The sequence below is a fragment of the Gasterosteus aculeatus genome, chromosome 3 (assembly GCF_964276395.1).
Source record: "Gasterosteus aculeatus chromosome 3, fGasAcu3.hap1.1, whole genome shotgun sequence".
Taxonomy (NCBI): domain Eukaryota; kingdom Metazoa; phylum Chordata; class Actinopteri; order Perciformes; family Gasterosteidae; genus Gasterosteus; species Gasterosteus aculeatus.
The window spans coordinates 12,876,963-12,900,203 of NC_135690.1; the positions used below are offsets into that span (position 1 = coordinate 12,876,963).

At 41.8% G+C, this 23,241-nt stretch overlaps 1 protein-coding gene across 2 annotated transcripts in view; it reads left to right on the forward strand.

Moving 5' to 3' along the window:
- Positions 1-12,297, forward strand: part of LOC120816427 (netrin-G1) — a 45,720-nt gene extending 33,423 nt beyond the window's left edge. The window contains exons 4-7 of one of the 2 annotated variants that reach the window (XM_040172023.2): positions 503-675; positions 4,050-4,076; positions 5,176-5,220; positions 10,419-12,297. In XM_040172023.2, coding sequence (XP_040027957.2) covers positions 503-675; positions 4,050-4,076; positions 5,176-5,220; positions 10,419-10,657 — 484 coding nt within the window. In that variant the 3' untranslated portion in view covers positions 10,658-12,297. The remainder of the gene's footprint in view (positions 1-502; positions 676-4,049; positions 4,077-5,175; positions 5,221-10,418) is intronic. The other variant, XM_040172027.2, reaches the window with a different exon arrangement.
- The last annotated feature ends 10,944 nt before the right edge of the window (positions 12,298-23,241 follow it).

Here is a 23,241-nt window from a genome sequence, read left to right on the forward strand (position 1 = left end):
ACAAGTGAGACTGAAACAAACACATCGCAGGAAATACAAGTGAGCTTGTTCCATGTGGTCAGTAGAGGGGTTGGGTTTGCTTGAGCGTTGAGAGCCATTATGTCTCCTCTCCTCTCCAGTCAGCAGCGTCTGTGAGCTCTGTCACATTTCTGTCTAATAAACCCGCGCTGTCAAATAACAGAGCAACTGAAAAAGTGAATCGCCGTCACGGCTTCTCTATTGCGCCATCATCTCCCTATCAGATCCCGGTTTTGTGCTCAATTAGCGAATCCTACAGTGTCTTTTACCTCAGAGAGAGGCAAAGGGATGTATTGGCTTTGCCAAGGCAACAACATATGAGGCCTAGTTTGTGTTTTGGAAAGATCCATGTCGGACAACCCATCAACATTTCCACTCAAATTTGAATAGCATTTATAAATACAAGCAGACTTTTCGCATGCTGTCCAGAGGGTATCAATTCAATGACGTTATTTGTCTTTTGTTTGTTATCTTTGTGCCTCAGGTGCAAGTGTAACCTGCATGCCAACAGCTGTGTGTTTGACAAGGGGAAGCTGGGCTGTGAGTGTGAACACAACACCACAGGGCCGGACTGCAGCCGCTGTAAGAGGCACTACCACGGAAGAGCCTGGAGTGTGGGCTCCTACCTGCCTATACCCAAGGGAACCGCAAATATATGTAAGTATATCAGTTTATGCTTTTTTATGCTTGAACATAACGAGTGGCCATGCAGACTCGTTTTTCAGTCTGGCTACAGCCGACGCTGGTGTCTGATGCAAAAATGAAACATCGTACCTTTCAAGTTTTACTCTTTGATCTCGAGAGATTGCTGCATCTTTTTATCATATTATCTCTTTGCTCCTGGGCTGCACCTCACTGAATGTTATTTTTTGTTGATGTATGTTTCCTTATGGCCGTGGCCATCCTACAGTACCAAAAGAAGTGGAATTTGTATTGAAAAGAATATTAGACTTTTAAAAATTGGATATCTGCCGTGTAAGCATTTAATTATCATTTATCCAATCAAACATTTTATTGACTTCTCATAATTCTTTCCAAAAAGGTGTAATTTGAGGTCAAAGTAACCATCAAACAGCAAAATGTAATCAGTTCATAGGAAGATTTCTGCCAAATTTGAAAGAAATCATTCAAGGCAGTCCTGAAATGTTGCGCTCACCAAAATGGGCCGGACGTGAGGTCACACTGACCTTGGCCTTTAACAAATATATTATCAGTACATCCTGGAGTCCAATCAGTACATAAAAGTACACAAAAATGGGACAAACGAACGACCTGAAAACACAACGCCTGCACCCGGGCATAAAAACAACTCGCGCCATTTGTTCAAAGTCTTTTCTTGTACGCCTCATGTCTGTTAACTCAGAAGCGAAGATGGAACTAACGGTGGCATCACTCTATTGTCCCCCAAAAATAGCCAATTCACAAGCTGGATGGACTTAGCCATCAACTAGCTCGGCAACAAACGCACAGCTTGTGGCTGTTGGAGTGTGTCTGTGTTCGGCTCGTCCGTCTGGCCATCCAGCGACTCCTCGTTGATCGTTTTGACCCCTTTTATCTCCTCGTGTCCAAAGCCCAGGCCTATCCCTCAGCCGGCGCGCGGTTCTCAGTAAGGCGGTGAGATATAGAGGAAAGCTCCTCAAAGGGGTCGTGAGCAAACCTTCAGCAAACGTTATTTCGTCAAACAGGCAGTTTTAGTCGCCTGGATGTAACCTGACGTTCAACCATAGAAGGTGGTTCATCAGAAAGCCTTGATAAGCCTCTTGGTTATTTTTTTTGTCATTTAAATAATAGCACCTGTTGAGTGCGTTAAGTGTGTCTTGTATGGATTTAATAATAGATTAGTAATTGTGCGTTTTATTCAGACGGTAAATGACCATATAACTTTCTTTCAATACCGTAACATTGGATTTACTTTGTGTAACCTAAAGCTCGATATCTTTCTGCCTGTTCACGTGGTGGTTCTGGGGCAGAAGGTGCTTCTTTGCATTATCCCCATTATGATCTTGGGCGGGAGTTGAGTCACATTTATCAAAGCCCATGCCTGAGGCAGGGGGCTCATTGCCTCAATAAATCTAATATAGCCACTCAGGGATGTGGTCGTGGACGGCCAGGCGAGGCCAGATGGTGGAAGATCTCACCCTCTGGTCCGCCAGTCGCACCCATTCAGCCTCCGAAAGTTTTTTTTTTTTTTTTCAAAAGCTCATTTTGATTGTCAGACTTGAAATTTGAAACATGGTGCCCTGATCAAACTTACTCGTACTCACTTGAATTGATACTCTAATTTGGTGTATATTTGTACGGTGAGCAACTGCCTGTCTGAGTATTATGCACATCTCTTATGGACTATTTATTGTTGATAAATTACACAAATTACACATTTATAGGAGTCTTATGTTGGTTGAGAGTCTGTTGTCATGCACGCTTGTAGGTGTGTGTGTGTGTGTGTGTGTGTGTGTGTGTGAGAAACACATTTGATTGTGATTGGGAGTTTGTTTTTGGGAGCATCTGTGAACTAAGGCGATATTGCTGGATTTACCCCTGCACCTCTCCTGTGTTATGATTCTAACTTCAATGTGGGGCTCACTGCCAGATTGACAGGCCGTTATTAAAATATCAAACACTTGGCCGCATCTGCGCTGAACTGATGAAACCGAGGTCTAGCAATATCAAAAGCAATATTAGCACTTGTTTGGTAGTGGCATAAAATGCAATAATGTCACGGAAGTGACGTAACAATATTGGACCCGCAGGTGTTGAATGAACACTTTTGTCTTGAGTTATTCTTATTTCCTTCATAAATAAAGCCCAGGCCCCTCAACATGCCTTTATACATTATGTGAAGCTCATATTTCCTACGAGGGTATTAAATATACAGGCCTGGTATCAAAAAGAATATGCTGAATGTGCAAAATGTAATTATGGTCTAATAGCTTTCATCTGTCACCGGGTCTTCCTCTTTAATCACGGAAGTCATTTATCTCACAGATAGGAACAGGGCGAGGTCTATTACATATTCAAATCCCTGCACGTAAAGATATATGGACATACATGACCGTTCATCTGATAAATTAGAGCCCAAAATGGAGCCCAGCGTTGCTGTGGGACATAGCTGTCATCAGCAGTGTGACTGAGAGTGATTCTAATCTTAGGCTTCCCTAAAAGGAGGAGGGGGTAGGAAAAAAGCTCTAAGTAGCCTGGAGAGCAGGAGAGGAATCACTTCAAGAATTATGTTGACAGCCCACTTTGCAGAAAGCCTCAACTCATCTTGTGTTCAAAATCAGGTTTGCAGGTTAAGAGGGGTTAGGGCTCGTGCTTTGGATTCGAAGGGCAAAATTGCTTTCCTTCCTCATGGAGAACAACTATTGGTTAGGAATTGCCATTTGCTTGCTTTCTTGCAAATAGCAGCAGCACATCTGTGGTTTTCCCTCGACCAGCAGTGTTGTGACAGCCCAGAATTGGTAATAAAGGGATGAATATGGTACAAAACAATTTGAAAGCCCATTGAAACAGAATCACACATGGAATAAGGGATAAAGCATGAGGAAATGATCCCAATTTGTGTTAATTGTGGTGTTAGGATTTCCCTGCTGATTGCATTAACGTAACAGAAAGGAGGTGAAACCACAGCCAGATACCGAAAACACAAAGACAAAGCCAGACACCGGGTTGCCAACCTCCGTCCCAGCTCACAGGCAGCGGCCTAAAGCTCGGGAACGTCATTCATTTTATATGAGTTTATTTGAAACAATGCCGACGAAAAGGCTTTTTCTATATTTAGATGAATGATTTTGTTGACATTTCGTCATTGGCAGACCTGTTATTATCATCAGATGTAGGCGGGTGCCGGACGATGCAGTGGCCGGGTGCTCTGCACAGTCATAGCCGCTGCTAATCAGTGGACACAGGGGAGATCAATTTGATTAGTCGGTGGGCTTTGAATTATTCAAGGGGAACAATTACATTTTCTCATGCAGTCAATTTTGAAGAGTTCCATCCTTTCATGAAATATTGTGTCTTTGCTCTTTACGCAGGTATCCCCAGCAATCAAGGAACAGTGCGTAAGTTGATCAAGTTTTTTGAATTGGCATGCTGACTAATGTCTTCCGCCCCCAGTGACGACTAACTCTTGTTTGATTGATAATGTTAGTGTGAGAAATTGTTTTGTTCATTTCCATTATCGTTCATCAGTATGTTTTCCCGAGGCGTTTATGTAGAATTACATATCGATATCCTACTTTATGAATGCCTGTGCATGCTGTGAGAAAACCATACTTTCTCCAATGCCTTTATGAGAATGAAAAATGTGATACAATGGTTTGTTTTAAGAAAAAACTAATTTCAAAAGGGATTTTATTAGAGTTGTTTACACTACATAGATTCATGCTAATAGCTTTGCAAACCGTGCTCTGCTATTTTTTATACTTGATCTAAATTAAGTTGATAGCAAATTTTTCATCTGTATCCATGTAGCAGTTAATGTAATAATAATCAAGCTTTTTAAACGTTTTGTTGAATTACTCCAGATATTTACATATTATACAGAAATGAATAGAAATGGACCAATGTACACTTGAACACTCAATTCCTTCAATTCTTTTCCACCTTCCAGAAATACGTTGTTTTAAAGACGGAAATACATAAAACTGCAGCATAATTTGCTTTTTTCTGCAGTATAATTTGCTAGTTTTCTAAAACGTCCTGCATGTTTGGGCTTTTTGGGGCTTCATTCCACATAAGAATATTTGTTTGAAACTGGTTTTAACAAAGATATTTGCCCTGAGCCAGAGAAAGGAAAAAACGTTTTCATGAAGACATGGCCTCCGCCATGCATCCATAAGCATGTCAATGCCTGAAGGCATCTCCTCATACTGGATCACAAAAGTGGCTACCATATGTACACGTCTCTGCCATTGTCTTCAAGCTTCACTCATTTAGGCTGCATGCACACAATTTTACAGCAGTCCATTTACTAATTCAAAACACGTGGCAGAAACTTTTCAATAATTCTGCGGCAAACCAGCCAAGATAACTCCGATTATTGTAAAAGAAAAAGAATAAACAAGAATTTCTGCATGCTGTCCCTGTGCTTTAACTAAATAACAGCATGAAAAATATGACAACTCGGTGTAATATTTAACCTTTCCCATCTTTACGCAGATCGAGCAAATGCTTCATCTCTTGGTGTTGCAAATCGTAACCAAGGTAGGCTTATGGGCTTTGTAACTCCAGCATGACATTAACAATACTTAATTTGCACCGAAAAAAGGCTAATGTAGAATTCACAAATAGGTTGTTTGCCCAAAGCCAAGATGCTTTCATCCTGCATGCATACAAACATCCCTACAAGGCAGGCTTTTAGTTGTGAGAACACTGTAGGGAATGGACCTCATGATCGCCCTCAACCTCCTAACCCCTTTGATCATGCCCTCTTTTTAATTACAAAGCATGCTCTCTGGGGGTCCACCCTCTGTGCCGTGTCCATGAGGTGAAAAAAGAATAGAGGGGAAGGAGACAGAAGGCTTCAGGGGGGTTTATGTAGATTGATCTCTAGCTAACTCCGGCTTATCCTCAAACCCAGATATCGTGTAGTGAGTGTGCACCACCGCTCTCACAGCCAGGCAAAAAAAAAAACGTAACGAGCACTCAGGATTTCTACTATTGAGACGAGTTGTTTCTTTCTCCTCTCTGGACTCACAAAGCTGGGAACGAGGTGAACAAATGTGAATGATCCAGTCGTTGGTGCATTCAGAGGTGAAGAGACACTCAACTTAAGTTAATTACAAACAACTCCTGGCCATTCCTTCCTGTGTAATCTGCATCTTTACATTTTACACTTTTCACAGCAAAGTTTGAATCTGACGTATAGTATGTTTGTCCATCCTGCAATTACTTCAGCTTGAAAAGTGCTCAAAGGCAGTAGGGGTTTTAGTAGGAATCTTGAGCAAAGAGAGGTGACATTTTGAACTGCAATAGCAACCAACAATCCACAAAAACAATATTGTTGAATCAATCTATAATTATAAAATGTCATCAAACAATGGCGGCATTTCTTTTTTGTATGACCAACAGTCTACAGTCATATCAAAACCGAGAAAAGAGATAAATATTCATGTTTGTGACACTGGAGGCTGATATTGATTTGAATTGGTTTTGCTTTATTTATTTGACATGTGAAAGTAAAAGGGAATCAACGGATATTTGAACCAATGTGGACTTAATTAGTCAATATAAGTATTTTGAAATGAACAATATATAGCAATATTTCAAAAGAATTAGTAAAAATTTTGCAAAATCTGTTTTGATTTAACAAGATTGAACGCAGAGGAAAAAAAGATGTAAGCCAGACTTTGTTTTAAAATATACCAAACAGCACCTCTAAATATTTCCAAGAAATGTGTTGCGTCTTATTTCTTTACAAGAAAAACGTCCATGAAGAGCCAGCGGAGACTCCAGAGACTCACTGCAACCAGCCTCTCTTTTACTATGAATGGTAACAACATGTAGCTTTGATAACCTTTTAATTTTTACATTTCTATTTGCATACAGATTATACAAACAAAGTGCAACTTGACAAAGTCAAACCAGACTTCTTTGACTCTGCTACGTTAAGCTACCAGGCTGCTGGTGGGGGCTTAGCATTGCTGCATGATCATGGTACCAATCTTCTCATCTGACTCTAAGCCAGAAAGAGAATATTTCCGCCTTAACTATTCCTTTAATAGCACTTTCTTATCTTCCAATTCTGACTTGACAAGCACTTACTAATGTAGGACTTCAGTGTAAGGAAAATCAGGCACTTTCCATCTTCAGATGCATTATTGTATCAGTGCCACTGCCAAGTGCTACGATGGACTTCAATACCCCGAGTCATGACTAATGAAGAAGCCTCCGTGTTAATATGATAAGAGTTTCAGGAGGGTTTCAACTTACCCTGACGCAACGGCAAAAAGACACAATAACAGTAATACAATTATCTCTAAAACATATAATTAGCCGATCCTGTATCTGAGAACTGCCTCCAGTCATATTTAATTGCACCAGTGAATCTATGGTTATAAAAGGACTTCAAAAATCCTTCTCCGCCAACTAGTCATGTTGCAATTAATATCCAAGTCTATCCCAAATCCGTTTATCATTTTAATAGGCAAATGCAAACTTAAGAGTTATGGCCTGAAATGTGTTTTGTGAGGTCACAGTGACCTTTGACCACCAAAATCTAATCAGTCAATTTGTACAAATTTGATTAAATTCCCATGAGGTGGAGCCTAAATCACTTTCATAAGAATTCAAAAAAATAAACTGTTCTCTAATAAACTTCAGTCGAAGGGAACAGAGGACATCAGAAGGTGATGTAAGATGGAGGTTATGGAACTGTTTAATTAAGGCCGGCCCGACCCACATGGAGGACCAGGTGGCATACTAACCATATTAATGTTCGCAATGAAAATAAATTGATTCACATTTTGTTTTAATTTTCAAATAAGGTGCCAGAGTGCCAAAAAAAATGTTCCTCCAGATGCAGGTACGGGCTGGACCCATGTTTGTACTGCTAATTAACTGGCACATAGTCTCCCATTTTCCCTTGGCAAAACAAGATGAGCATCCCCGTTTTTTGGCAAAACTGCCATTAAAAAAAAATCTCAGTATCAAAATATATTAAATATAATTTAATTAACAAAATAATCCAATCTTTTGTATGTAAAAGAATTTGGCACAGTACGAAAAAACACATACTGCTTTCAATATCACTGTGCTTCCCGTCACACAAGCGCCAATATGACATTTATTTCAGCTGTTGGTCCATCTTGTCCATCACTGTTGTGTTGTTATTGTAGTGAATCGTCTCTCTGTTGATTCGTGCAACACCGAGGCCCAAGCATAGATCCGTCATGACGGTTATACTGCTAAAATGTCACACATTTAACGGAGGTGCGAGGTGCCCATATGTTCAGAGAGAGTCCGCCGGTGCTGAGCCAGGACTCAAAATGCATCAAATGTTGCCAGCACAAATGTGGAGGCAGTGAGTCAACACCCCTTTTTGAAGACACGGTCATATGTAAAAATATGTAAAATCATGCAAACAGAATGAAATTATATTTCATAATCAATTACTGAACAATAAAGTGCAATAATATATTAACTAAATTCTCTTCTAAAAAGAATTTACTTTTCCATGAACTGTACATCTATCATATCTGATGATCTTGTTTTTTTAATTTACTTTCTAAATGTATATGTTTGACTAACATGGTTTGAATTAGTTTAATCGCATCTTGCTCTGCACATATTACTAGCATAGTAATAGCATTAGCATATTACTGTACACAAAACTAACAAGAGACTAATTTGTCTCCCTGTTTAGTTAAAAGCATCACAAAGATGTTAATTTTACAGATGATGTGATGTCATTGTGTGAGTTTTGAGCAGCACAGAATAATTTGTTGACTCGCTTTTTTGACACTGCAATTAGTTTGCAAAGGCATCTGCAAACTAATTGGTCTCTAAATGCGAGACGGAGGGCGTGCTGGAGGGAGCAGAGATTATGTTTTGGCAACCGGAAACAAAGTTAATGTGTAGACCAGACAATGGGGACTCAGCTGATCCCTCGGACCATTTTGACCAAAACAAACCGAGCAGGTGTTTTCGATTAGCTGTAAAAAAGGAAGCAGCTTTAAAATGACCGAGTGCGGCGCAGCCAGAAGGCCATTAATGTGTGAACGCTCTGGGGAGAGGAGATCAACACTCCGGGGTACATTCCTATGCACGCAAAGCTCAAAGTACGGACAATTTGGCACTAGTAAAGTGCTCATTTTTGGGGCATTATTGAACCGTCAAGAAGCTTTAACCCTGTTGGATGGGCGTAGGGGAATACTTCTGCCACAAAATGAGGAAATAAAAGTAGTGAGCACACAACAGGATAAATGGCACTTGGATTTATTGGCTGCTGCTGAGTTGTGTGGAAATTTGAATTTAAACAAACAATTTGAGTTCTGTGGACAAAGAATTGCAATCTATGTAAAACGTCAGTTGTAAATGTCAGCTTTGCTCGTCAGTCTGAATCAAAGATCAGCGGCTCCTCGCCAGTCTCATTACCTCTGTGTCAGTGTTCAACAATCACATAGAGAAAAATCCATCATGCAACACAGCCCTGCTGAAATATAAGTAAGGAGCCTGATTGATTGCTGGCTAGAGCTGGTGTTTATGTTCTCATAATGACTAATAAAGATTACCAACCTGTAAACATACAGTTTGTATTCCAAATCTTTTAGCGTTTTTGAAGGTAGGGACAGACGAGGCAAGGAAAAAATGGTCTACAGATCCCATATTGATGATAAAAAAAACGTTTTCCACAGAGGGAAATTCTATTTAAAGCACTTAACAGCAGTGATGTCTGAGTAAAGAAGATGGGAGTCATATTAAGTTAAAAGCAAACCAATACCGTTTTAATGAGTTTTGGCAGGAATAATGGGACTATTTGTTTATTCTGATGCGTGAGCCACATTACAAAAAAACGAAAAGGTGATTTGTATTCATGCAAGTTTAGACATCCAATTACACTGAAATCTCCTGAAAAATAGGACCTCTTCCAGGATTCCACCTCTGCCAACAAAGAGGCTTCCTGGAATAATTGAGTCGCGAGTTCTTGTTTGTAAATGTGAATGTTGGCTTAGGAAGTCCTAAACAATCCATATGAATGCAAAGCGCTTGGGTGGCCAATAGACCAATTTAGTTTTTGTTTTTCTTTCCAAACCGGGAATTGCACATTGGTTGTTGTAATGCTAACCACAGAGAATAAAACGATAACTGGCAAATATCTAAAACTGCTTATTTGCATATCAAAGAGAGCGGTGGTGCAGGTAGAGCCAGGTTTTGATTCCATGTCTTCCTTCTGTTTCTATGGGAGTGACATTGTGCCAAAGGGAACACCGATTGTATTCTCCCGTCCTGCACAAGGGGGCTGTTTCACACACACTCATCCAGCGTCCTTTGATTCACTAACCATTCATCTCACCTCATCACCACCACGGTTTATTTGCTCTTTTTGTTTCGCCTGATTATTTGCTCGGAAGTCCCTTCGGTGCTCCGAAAATACCCCCCCCCCCCCACCCGACTCCATAAAACCTCCGTCCGTGTTCTTTTGTCATCAACAATCATTCATGGAACTGCATTCTAGCACTCACACAGTTTTTCGCCCTGGATATCGCTCTCTCCCTGTCCTCCGCTCACCCCTCCGCTTAAAGTCATCGGCTTCACCCTCGTGGCGTGTCACAGAGCGACGCGGACAAGGACGGGAAGAGGCCAGCTCGTGCCCTGCGAACCTGCCCGTTTATGTTCTCCGCCGCCCTTGTCGCCGAGTGATCTATTAATCACCCTGTCCTGTTTCCTTTTGTCTTTCGCAGCTCGGGTGTGCGACAACGCGATGCTGCGCTGTCAGAACGGCGGCTCTTGCCACCACCACCAGCGTTGCCACTGTTCCCCCGGCTTCACGGGCGTCCTGTGCGAGCGAGCGAGCTGCCAGGGCCCCGGGGAGTGTGACGACCAATTGTCCGGGCGGGCCGCCCTCCATCGCCCCGGCATCGGCCGCCTGCTCGCGCTCAGCCTCGCAGTGCTCCCGCTATCGATTGTTTCCCTTTGCTGAGAGGCCCGAGACCCGGGCCTCCGATCCTCCACCAGAAGTCTGAGAACACGTGTGTTGAGCTTGAACTCTCAAGCGCAGGGACACAAAAAAAAGGACGCGGGACGTGTGGACAATGTGCTTGGCGTACAATATACGTAGCTATTTTGTATTTTCAAGGCCACAGTGGTGGAAGACGGTCTCACCAGTGAGACGGATTGTGCGCTTGTCGGGTTAAACTGAATGCAAGATGGATTTGTGAAAGACTTGGAGAAGTCAATGCGGGCTTATAATGTCCCCGAGGACGCGGTTGCCCCCCCCCCTCCCCTTGTGATTACGTCATTGGCCGATACTTAATTAACAGCAGACTCCGATAGAGCACTCGGAACACTGAGAGCAAACTGTACAAAACTAGACACGTGATTTCTTAGGATAATCTGAACTTATTAAAAAATGACAAGGCGGACGGGGACATGTTAAAAGAGTTTGCCTCACTGCCTCCATCCTTACTTGACTCCTTCCTTACTTGCCAACTTCTTCTCTTCTCCTTCCCATCACCTTCTCCTCCTTGTGCTTTGGTGATTCTGGTGATCCTTCTTTGTTGAAACGGTGTCTGTTGTTTTGCCAAATGCTGCACATGTATCATTATCAAGCCCCTTGACAAGAACCAATCTAATACCTTTTCTTTTTCAGAGGCTTTGTAGTCACGCTTGAGCTCACAAGTTGTAACATACTGTAACTGTATTTAATTTTTGTATAAAAAACAGATATTTTCATGACTAAGCAAAACAAAAAGATGTATTACTTGTTTTCTATTGCTGCCGTTAAGTCCAGGATGAGGACTACGAGTGCACAGAGTTTGGTTGTATTATTTGTATTCTTTTTTTTTTTTTGCTTGTGTGGCACATGGTTCTCTTCATTTGAGAGCTACTGTCAAAACTATGTTTACAGTACACACAATACAGTTCCACCAAAGGGAAAAGGAAAAACATGTCTTTGTCTTGTTGTTGAACAGTCATTTTATTAAGTGGTACCATTTGGACCTGATGTGTGGAGTGAAACAGTGTATTGTTTGTAGATATGTACAAGCCGAGGACAATAGCTGAATGTCATTTTAAAGGATTTTTGAAAAGCTACAACTACCAATCGTTGACTCAACAGTGGCTGATAGCAATATATCGGTCAACATATTAACTCCTAGTTGTATGACAACGGTTGTTTTTTTTTGTAACGTGTTGTAACCATCCTTGTTGTGCTCATGAAACGTGGGACAATTGGAGGAATATCCTGCTCTATGTAAATTTAACTAGAAGATTTGGCGGGGGGGGAGAGATTGCACGGCTGTCGCAGAGGTTGTCCAGCTCAAGTCTGTAATCAAATCTAATCCTTGAATCAAATGGAAAGAGGGGAAGGTTTTTTGCAGAGCTGGTGCGGTTGGAAGCCTGCATCCTGCTGCGCGAGCCTCTGAGAAGCGGCGCCGTTCAGAAGATGAGCTTTAATTCACGAAGGGTCAACGATTCGAAATGAATCCCACCGGGTGACACACTGATCACCGAGACCAATTTCATTTGAGAGATTCAATTTTCCTAACAAGGTTGTCATCAAACACCGAATTGTGTTAGAGTCCACTGTAAGTGCCTCTCATTAAATGACACTGTCTATGAGTCTAAAGAGCTTTTTTGACAGAGACGAGCATCTTTTGGAACAGTCATATTGTGACAAAAAAAAATGAACATTTAATCCCCCTCAGCATTCAGGAGCCGCTGTAAAGCCGCCGTGCTCAAGACAGTTGTAATGTTGGCGGGCCTACTGTCTCTATCCTGCAAAACAACAACAACAACAATGCTGATTATTTTCGTGTCCTCTACGTGGTTTTGCATAACATCATCTATGAGACAGGAAGGCGTCTCCTTTTGAAACAAGAAGCTGGAGACCGTGTTTCTAAGCACCTCACGGAGCAAACGTGGGCTTAAATAGCCAGCTGGCTACAGCGGATTAAATCAGAATTCAGCAATAAATGTTATCATTACAACCGTAAATAAAAAGAACGTCAGCTAGAAATAGGTGATCCAACTTATGACCAGCGGTTGTAAATGAAGGACCTAGTGTTTCGATTATTATTGTAAAGTGCATATGATGGATAGATATATATTTATACACTGCAGAATGCAGAAAACGTGATGGCCGTACAGAGGGCTAATAAGGATGACACGGGTCTAGTGACCAATTGTTCTTTCAACCAAATGAATCCGTTCCTGCCCAAGTACAGTAACACTTATATTGCCTTCTGTGATTTAATACTTTTGTTCAAGGTCCCTGTCTCTGAACTGGCCGTCCTGAATGTGGAGTAGCACTCTTGAGACAGTTTGTGGCGACAGTTGGAGGAAACAAAGCTTTAGTGTGTTTAAGGGCCAGAGTGTGTGTGTGTGTGTGTGTGTGTGTGTGTGTGTGTGTGTGTGTGTGTGTGTGTGTGTGTGTGTGTGTGTGTGTGTGTGTGTGTGTGTGTGTGTGTGTGTGTGTGTGTGTGTGTGTGTGTGTGTGTGTGAGAAAGACAATTGCCTTTACGGCGTGCTAGTGCAGTACAATTTAGGTTTCATGACACCTGATCCTGGCTCTGGGCTGCATTCAGCTATTGGCACAAAAAAGTTCCAAGGTTAAGTCTCCTCCACTTAAATGAAGATTACGGCACAAGAGGTTGGAAAAATGAGACCATTGCTCTGCGTTAAGAGCAAGAGCCACAGCTACCAAAACAGACGTGTTTAGCCCAGGAGGGAAAATGAGCTTCATCATTCCACTACATGACCACTGCTAGCATCGGGATGGGAATATCCAAATCAATTTGGGCTTCTTCTAAACCAGATTTAGAGACAGAAAAAGTTTTGGCAACTCCCAACTTGTTACTGAACATTTGATTGCATACATTTTTAACACAATCCTCTATAACATTTAGTAATAATGTTTGTTTTGTTTGCCATTTCAAAGTGCAGCGTGTGGCTTTTTCTTTTTCAGTGGTTCAAATTCAGTGCAGAAAAGAAAAAAGGACGGGAGGATTTGGTTCGCTGGCAATGTTTCCCACTGTTCCGTGTCACAGCAACGCCTTGTCCTTCCTCCTTTCACTAAGACTCGGGAGGGGGCATCGGGAGGACATTTTTAGACATGAGCAGAGCAGTGTGTTGCTATGTGTTCTGCCGCTGTCAGCACCGGTGGCACCAACAGAAAGTTACATGGCGGGAGACAATGGATTTTCAGTATCTAGGAAAGAGAGACCAAGCAACACGACCAAGGAACACTTTGCTTACTAGCGATCCAATATCCACGTATAGCTCATCGGGGACACTTTGAATGCCCGTCAGTAGCAACTAGAAACACAATTTGAACTTAATCTAAACGTTGTCTAAAAACACAACCATATAAATAGTTAGCATAGCACGGATTCCTCCAAAGCGTTCAAACGTCAATGTCACGTTAACAAAAGAAGAATAAAAGACAAGCATGGATCCGTATGGATTCTCAGTTTGGCCGGAGGAGTGCACGGTTACTTGGCATGAGAAGCGAGACACAATGATCTGCGATTTCGACCCCCTTTTATTTGACGATGTTGTCAGTCTGTTTGAAAGCTTTTTTTTTTGTTTTTTTGAAGAAACCTTTTTGCTGGTCTTGTAAAATGAAAGTGAACGCAAACAAAAACATATTATTGCACAACACATACTTAAGTTGTTGGGAAGTAATGGCACGTCAAGACATTTTATGATGGTAGGTTTTACTTTTTTATTTTCTTGTTACATTTTACAAATCACCTAATCCCTTATTTATTATTTTCCTCGCTCCTCGAAATCCAGTTCAAACTGGATTTGGTTCTGTACCCCTACATGGACGGCTGTCCAAATGGTCACACAAAGGCCACAAACCACTTCTTCATTTGTCTTTACATGATGTGAATTGTCCCGCAGCAACTTTTATTCTTATTATGAGTCAGCGAGGACATTTTTTAATCATTTTTCATCATTCCTACTCAGTCACGTCAGGCTGATCATTCCTGAGTGTCCAGTTTGATGAGTTATATCATTTCAATTTCAACATTGAGCCCAAGAAACCCGGCTTCTGATGGAATAATAAGTTCAGTTCAAAACATGCATTTCAACCATCGACTACCGTCTGCAAAGCAATCCTTTAGTCGAGCAATTTGCACTCCAATAAAGGAGGAACACGCCAAATAAGCCCCAGCAGTTTCCTTACCACTTACATTTTAAAGGTTGTTAATTCTGCTTTACAATTGGCACAAATTAAAATGACACAAATTTGGTGCAGATGTTTACATTGTCCCCTGCTGTGTAAACGCCTCAAACCACAATATGTTCTTTTAATTAATGATGTGATTTCTCCCTTCTGCTCTTGCCGTAACAACACTCACTCAACAACTTGGATACGAGCAAATCAGTAATCAATTTTAGATTTCCAGATACAGCAAGCTTTTATTCAAGAGTTACCGAGGTGCAAAGATGCTCCACGGAGATAAATCAGCGATACATGATAGAATTTCCCTTACCTTTAAAACGTATACTAGATTTATTAGTACGTACCCTACTGCACAGTTTAACATGGTCGGCCTTTTCAAGAACATACCTCCAAATAATGGTAAGGAGGATGCTCTTGAGCAGATTGAGCTGGATTAGACTTCTATTAGTCTGTATTAAGGAAATGTTACATGTAAAACCGCCAGAAGCTCGGATGCATGCAGTGCACCTCATGGGCTCATATTTGTAGACGCGCTAACTCATCGAGATCTATAGAACCTTCCACTCTCCATCTTAATCAATTTCTCAGCTCCAGCGGCAGAAATGGTATCGACTACATTAATGTGGCAACACATCAGTAATGGCAGTTATGGAGGAGGAGGGAGGGTGGTGGGGGGGTAGCAGCATGCCATTTGTGGCTTTATCAAACTCCTATTCACATCCCCGACATCGCTAGTGGGTGGTTTGCCGGCTTGGCACACAGAGTCAGAGTGCACCAGAATCAATAGACTGAACAAAGAGGAAGTTAAGATGGCTCCACTGGAACATGATGGAAATACCTCTCTTTCTCCCTTCTGCTCTTTCAGAGTTCTTGGAAATGAGGAAGCAGGAAGCAGTGCATTCAATCTGCCACCGTCCATTAGCTCAAGAAAGATGTAGGGCTGTCCGCATTTTGAAGGTGAAAAGAAAAAATAGTGGACTGTATTGGAAGCGTCAACTATTGCATGAGTTGCAGAAATTGCGTCACTCGAAGAAGGTTCGGCTCAATCTCTTACACGTAACGCACGCGTATACACATTCACGAGAGGAAATCAGAGAGGGAGGGACAGTGTCCTTCTCTTTACGAGGGTCTGTGGCATCTCTCCCTTCACTCTGTCAGTCAGTAAGAGAAACAGATCTCAGCTGCAGGAAATAGTCCAATGGGCTTGAGTCCCTGCAAGCCTGTGCATTCCAACCACAATGGAAAGAAGGCAAAGACGAAACAAGCTGTCAAACTTTCCTTAAACTTGCAATCTTTATTGATTTTATTGTACTTTATTTTGCTATTTGTGTCCAACGAGAAATGCGGTTTGTTTGTATGTGTTGTGATGTCATCGGTGGGAGGTACATCCCCTCCCAGTGGTTGCAACAGGGACTACAACCCATCATGGCATCTGGGGAATTAACTCCAATTCCCATAGTCAGCAGGGCTGGCAGGCTCAAGGCTGCTGTCCAGCTGAAAGAGATGAGGCGGATTACCCTGAGGGGAGGTTGGAACGTTTTTGTTGGAATTAAGTTTTGCTAACGCAAGATAAATACAGGACCAAACCACTGTTTGTCGTCTTGATTTGAGCACCAACGCCTCACCTTACGATCCCGACGGAATACACAGTGTATTTAGAAACAGGGAGCAACGGATTTTCAAAAGAGTAATGAAAGAATACTGCGTTAACTCGCAATAAAATAATTTTTGACCTCAATGAATTAATGCGTTGATGCGATACGAATGCGCAAACGTGGTCCGCATTAATTTTTTCATATTTCATATTTCAAAACGTTTCTCGCTGTCAAAATTGGGATGGATCGTATGTGGGTTTATGTCAAATCATCTGCACGATAAGTATGGCAAAAAAGATGGAATTTAAATAATGAATCTGTAATGTATAGGCATCTCTAGGCAGGACTGTTTAAAAGGTACTAAGCGAAAGCTATACAAAAAAAAAAAAAAATCTTATCACGACCATAAACCAATCTGATGTCCCCTCATTTCAATACAATCTGGGGCAGCAATCGGCTCTTCGGATGCAAATGGAAATCCCATTCAGTCGCACACACCCGATCGCAGCTTAAGACTATTTTTTTTTTTTTTTGTTAATGGCAAATCCAGCACCTCTGGCCTTCAGTGCCACACCTAAATTGCAAATCAGCCACGACACCGCAAGCCCTCAACATCTTGTTGAAGAAATTATTTATGTATCACACCAGTACTGGCCATAAATAAAAGATACCATTCAGTCTGTTCCAGAGTTACAGAAGCTTTGGAAGAAAACAGTTTTTCCTCATATTTCCACATGCCGAGAGGTAAGTGTGGGTTTGTGATGGTCCCCAGTTGTCATTATAGAGGAAAATAACATGCCATTAGAATATCTAAATATAAATTGCACGCAGAAACTGATATAAATGTCTCTTCAGGAACAACCATTTAGTGTTTTTTTTGCTCAACCGTATTTGAAATAGGTAGAAGACAAGCTGCGACCGCACCCCACATACCAGAAGTAATTGAGTTTAGACTCAAGCTGTACTCAACTTTTCACATAATAAGTCATGCTGTGAAAATCATACACATATTGATTGAATGATCTACCCTTCTACCGCATATTCAGAGGGGCGGTAATTCAAGTCATATATTACCGCCGGTGAGAGGTGCAAACTACGTTCAAAAATGAAGTGCAACACGTTTTGTTAGTATAGCATTATTTTCTGAAGAGCAGCAAACACCGAACGCACATCCAAATACCTGCACTCATTGTTATCTACATGTGTACGTTTTTCACAATGGTGACATCTTGAAACGAGGACGTCAGGAGTAAGTTGACATGGCACCGTTACAGTACTGCACAAACACAGATAACAATGCCTGCAGGTATTTTGATGAGTTTCACTGCGCGCTGCCCTTCATACTCCCCTTCTCACGAAAAATCGTCCATTTTGTAAATCACAAGTCTTCCTTTTCAAAGGGTGCTATTTCCTGGGTAAATTGAGGTTCCCTTATCAGTTAAGGTCGGCAGCAGAATAAGAATATAAACCTTCTATTATTGCTGCAAACTTGCCACATCCTGACATTCTTTGGACAAATATGTTATTTTCACCTGCGTATTTGTTTGACATTTGTAGCAAACTGCTGGTTAATCCAGTGTATTAGAAGAAAGAGAGGCACAGCTGATGGTGGTGGTGGTGGTGGTAGTGGCAGAACATGCCAAAACAAAGCACTGGGATAAAGAACCAGTTAGAGAAGAAACAGACGGACCTAAAGATAGTCAGAGATACAGAACGACAGAGACATGAGAAAGAGGCAGAGAACGGGCGCGCACGCCAAAGAACAGAAAAGTGATTCAAGTCACAGCCGCGAGAAATAAAGGAGGGAAGACAGAAGCCTACATCACACAAGTCCACCATGAAAGATGGTTCCCTGATGAAAAGAGGCAGCAGTAAACACCCTTGTTTGGCAGACCTGGAGGAAGGGAATGGAGGGGGGAGTTGGGGATGGGGGGGGGGGGGTGGGGGGGGGTTAAGAGACCGACGTGCCCTGCCAAGGCGGCGTCCATGACGAGCTGCGCCACCTTGTTAAACCCGTCCGCAGGAGTCACAGGCAGATGCTCTGCTTTTTCTATGATAATGGCCGTGCTGCTAAGCGGCGGCGGCGGCAACGCTTTCACGCTCCTTTGAATAACCGCTGACCTCAAAGCTGTCACTCGGTTTCGCGCCAGCGCTGGTTCCCGCCTCGCCACGCTCACGAGGGGCTTGTTTTAATGCAGGCCCTCAATGCGTGAGTATTAATCTGAATCAAATGTGCAAAAAAATACCTTTCTGGCGGGATGTGGTATTTATACGTTTGTGTGAAGCTTCTGCGCTGCATGTGGGAATTAGATCGAGGAGCCAAAGATTCGTGATCACCAATTAAGCCTTAAGTTCTTTTAAAAACAGGCTCCCCAGACTGTGCAAAGTGGCATGAAGGATATGAAAGTGTTACCCATTAATGCACATTTATTCACCCTTTTACATTTAGCAGACCCACCGCTGTCAAGCATCAAAGCGCAGTCAGCCCACGGAGCCACAAGTCTTGAGGAAGTAACTAGGGTGAGGGCGAGATGGAGGGGGAAACAGAGAGCTAGACGGAGGAGAAGAGAGCAGCAGCTCTCAGAGGGATTAGCTCATTTAGACGGCTTTGATCTGTGAGATCTTAATTGCCGGGTAGCACTGATTGAGTCCTCACAGCGACTTAGCAACACACTATCCATGCAGGGAGTGAGGCGGGTGGTCTTGTACTTACTTCGTCATCCTTATTTTATTTTTATTTTTTTTCTCTTGATAAACTCATCCCGATTCCTGGACATTATCTTTTTTAATTGCCTGTCTATTAATGACAAAGAATAAGCGTCCGCGGTCACAGCAACGCTGAAAGCTGCATCCTAGAACGGTTATATGACAGCAAAGGAAAGATCACTCAGATTTGTCAGAATCCAAATTGTATGTCTATGCAGCTAGCAGATGCAGATGTATATTTTACTGGATAACTGACCAATTTAACCAGCTGATTGCGCCAGATACGCCTTCCTAAACAACCCAGCTAATTACAGAATGACTCAGAAGACCTTTCCCAGAAACGATCTGATCTTCCACTGGGATCGAAGGGATACAGTTGAGATTTCTAATGACGCTTTGGAGTTCAGTGAGGAAGAGCTTTTCTCTAATTGAATTTCTGCTTTTTCAGCCACCTGTAACCTTACGTTCCACCTTCACAGAGCTCCTTTTGTTCTCTCATTCTTACTCCATTGAATCTGGCCAATCATCATTCTTCCCAAATTCCATGAGGTAATCCAACTTTGGATGCTGGGCTTGAATTGTGTTTGTGATCCTCTGGACACTGCTCAGAGCCAACCACATCACTTTTAATAACTCATTTTTGGTCAGAATACTATGCTGGTTTAAATACCTTGCATTTGAAAGACATTTTGAATTCTACCTTTCTTTATAATCTCTCCTTATTTAATCTTCATGGTTAAAATAAATCCCTGACAGAAGATGACAGAAGAACGAAGTGGACATTCACTATACTGTACCTGAGAGATTGGCGGAATCAGAAAGGTTCTGCAGATTTTAATCAAATGGATTTTTTAAGTCTCCGTAAAAATGATATCACAGTAATAGTATTCGGTAAGTAAACTTCTGATTTTTATAGCATCATAAGGCCATTGAATAGTTTGTTAGCTTCTATGGGATGTTTTTACTCTTTACATTGTTCTCTGCCGTCATAGTTTTAGATTCTGTAAGGGTTGTCGGTCACAAGTCAGCAGTTGAATACAAATCTCACAGATAAAGTCTTTCGGAGAGTCGAGCCCTTTTCAGAGGAACGGAGAGCTCACCGTATTTGAGGGCAGATGCAGCTTCTGCTAAATCCCTGTTTAAACCCCATATAGAGATCCAGAGGGGCTGACTGGCAAAGACGAGGGGTTAAGCAGATCATTCAGACAGATGAAGATGATGCATGGCTTCCTCCCCTCTCTCCGTCTGCCTTTTGTCTCCCTCTCTGTCTCAGATCCACACACATATACCCCGACACAGCTTCCCCTCTGCACTTTATCTACTCCGAGAAAGCTTGCACACCCATTTCTCCCTCTCCCTCTCCCTCTCTTTCTCCCTCTCTGGATGCTGTCCAACTTCTCTGTCGTTGTCTTTCATCTCTTCGGCTAAGACAGGAACGGGCAGATTAAAGAGAGGAAGCGAATTAAGGGAGCCATTCTTCCTCCCTCTTTGTGACCGGTGTGGGGGGGGGGGGGGTGGGGGTTACGGTTAGCACAGCAGAGCCCTCCCTCTGCTGAGTTTGGTCATTAGAGAGGCTATTCTTAGAGGGGGGGGGAGAAGCCTGAGGGAGAAGCCTTGGGAGTGTCCAAGATATTTCTTTTGAAAACCATAAAATAAAATAAAAATCAGTTAACACGTTCAATTATTAAGTCTTTTATAACCGTAGATGGAGAAACTGACAAACATGCCAAGCAGCACTAATGATTAAAACAGGTAGACAGCAGCTAAAAAACAGCGCAGACATTAAATCACAATTACTGGATTTTAAAAAAAGACTAGAAATTGTTTAAAGGATTCAAAGTAATCCAATTGTGAAATGTCATGGCAATAAAAAAATGTTGGAGGAAATGCATAAACTGTATCCAAGAAGAGGAAGATGCAACCGTCTAACATTTAGTGAGCTAATAAATCAAGTGAGAAATCGGGTCATTTTCTCGTGAACTTCTGTACAGTTGGATTCCTATTTGGAACCAGACGAGTCGCCTCCTGCTGGCCATTAGAAAGAATGCACGTTTAAGGCACTTTCACAGCCTCAAAGATGTGAACCCTGATATTCTCTCCTTAACAACCTTCCTGTTTGTAAAAACATGTGTATGTATGTTGATATAGAATCTAACACCTGACTTGTCTGACGCAGCGGCGTGCAGACTGAGCTAGAACCACAGAGCACTCATTTACTCCTCGACAGGTGTGACGTTTCCCTCCAAACAGAACAAATGCATTGGTAACAGGTGTGGTGGTTTTGATTAGTGAAAGGTGTCAAAATGACCGAGAGAGTAATAGACAATGTTGAAAATAGTTTGCATATTGAACATTTTGTGTTCAAATTGAAGTATTGAAATCTTCACAGCGTTGACATGTTCCTGTAGCGCAACCTGCTTTCTGTTGACCTTCTTTACTCTTCCGATTGTTTAGCCATTATTTGAGCGGCGTCAGTTCTCCGCTGCACCTGCCCAACTCTGACAGAAGCAACCATAGTTTGTGACGCACCCGCAGAGCTTTTGCTCCTGCAGTGTAACATCTGTCTGAGGGAAAATAACTGATTGAATTTAAAAAGTACAATTCATAGAGTATGCATGAATTAAATATTGATGTCTCACGCACATGGTTAGCGGGATGTTAGGGTTTGAAGGAAATGCCCTTGTGCTACCTTGCTCTACAGTGAACAGATGTTACATCACCTTTGAATCATTTATTCTGAAACCCCCCCCCCCAACCAAAAACTGCAATAAAAGGAAAAATCTCTGGAATGTACAATGCCTCTCTGTTCTTCGGTGAATGATCAAAAGATGACGCGGCATGCAGTAAAGTATCGACCTATACTTCCAATTAGCCACACCATCCATCCCACACACATGGCCTTTAAAAAAGTATTTGGCTTATTGCTTTTGTGCATTTCTTTTTCTCTCTGGCAGGTTTCACATGTGTGAAGCCAGACTGAGCCTCCCTCTTCCCTTTTGCTGCCATTAAATAGGATTGACCTGAAATATCATCAGTGTCAAGTGACAAGTGTCAAGTGTGTGTGTTCCGTCTTCCTTTTGATAATTGTTTCTATTCACGAGCAATATCATAGGGCCACCTGTTTGGTCTTCAATGAATACTTTTGAATATTTATTTCAAAGCAATTATTTAACTACTCTTGCTGTAAGTTATTTGTAAATTAAATATATACATTAGCTACAGACATCAGCCTTAGTTTTGCCAAAAATGTAAACTACTAGAATATTTTACTTAAGTAACATTCACAAGATATTTTCTAAAATGTTGGCTATGGTTTGTTTCAAAGACCAATTCACTAATAAAAAAAGTGCACTAAAATGTCACCATGTGCTGATCACACCAGAGAGCCCGTGTGTTTTTACCAAATTGCTTTCCCATTGCTGCTCTTTGCCCCCTTTGCAATACAACCACCTGACAAGTTATTTCAGTGTAAAGCCAAACTGGACTTAATTACCAAAGAGGACAAAAAATGGCCTCTGCTGAAATGTCAATACGCCACACATAGGACAGGCTGAGACAACACAGAGTTTAACAAACAGCACAATGAGGGTCGCAATTTAATCACAACTTCTAATGCATGCACGCACATGCACACACACACAATGCAACGTTCCTAAACAATATTGATGTTTTTGCTCTGGAGTTACATCATCGCCATGTTTGTTTTACTCACCTGTCTGTCTGACGGCTCTGTGGGAATCCCGAGTCCCGACTTCTATTATGTGATTGTTTTCATTCTGCACGGAATATCACGAAGAATGTACGAAAGTATAATCAATGAGGATAATACGTATATAATAATAATAATAATAATAATATAATAAATACTAATTCGGATTGACTGCCAGTAACCCGCAGAGTCTCCAGGAAATCTCTTCATATGGAACAAACAGTGGTGGAGTTTGTCGTTTTACATTTGAGCAGGAGGGAACAATTGAAGTTTTTACATTTTCGACGCCCTTCCGTACAATTAAGATGCTTTTAAAAGAAGGTAGTGATTCAAATAAGCAATGATTGATAAGAACTCTTACA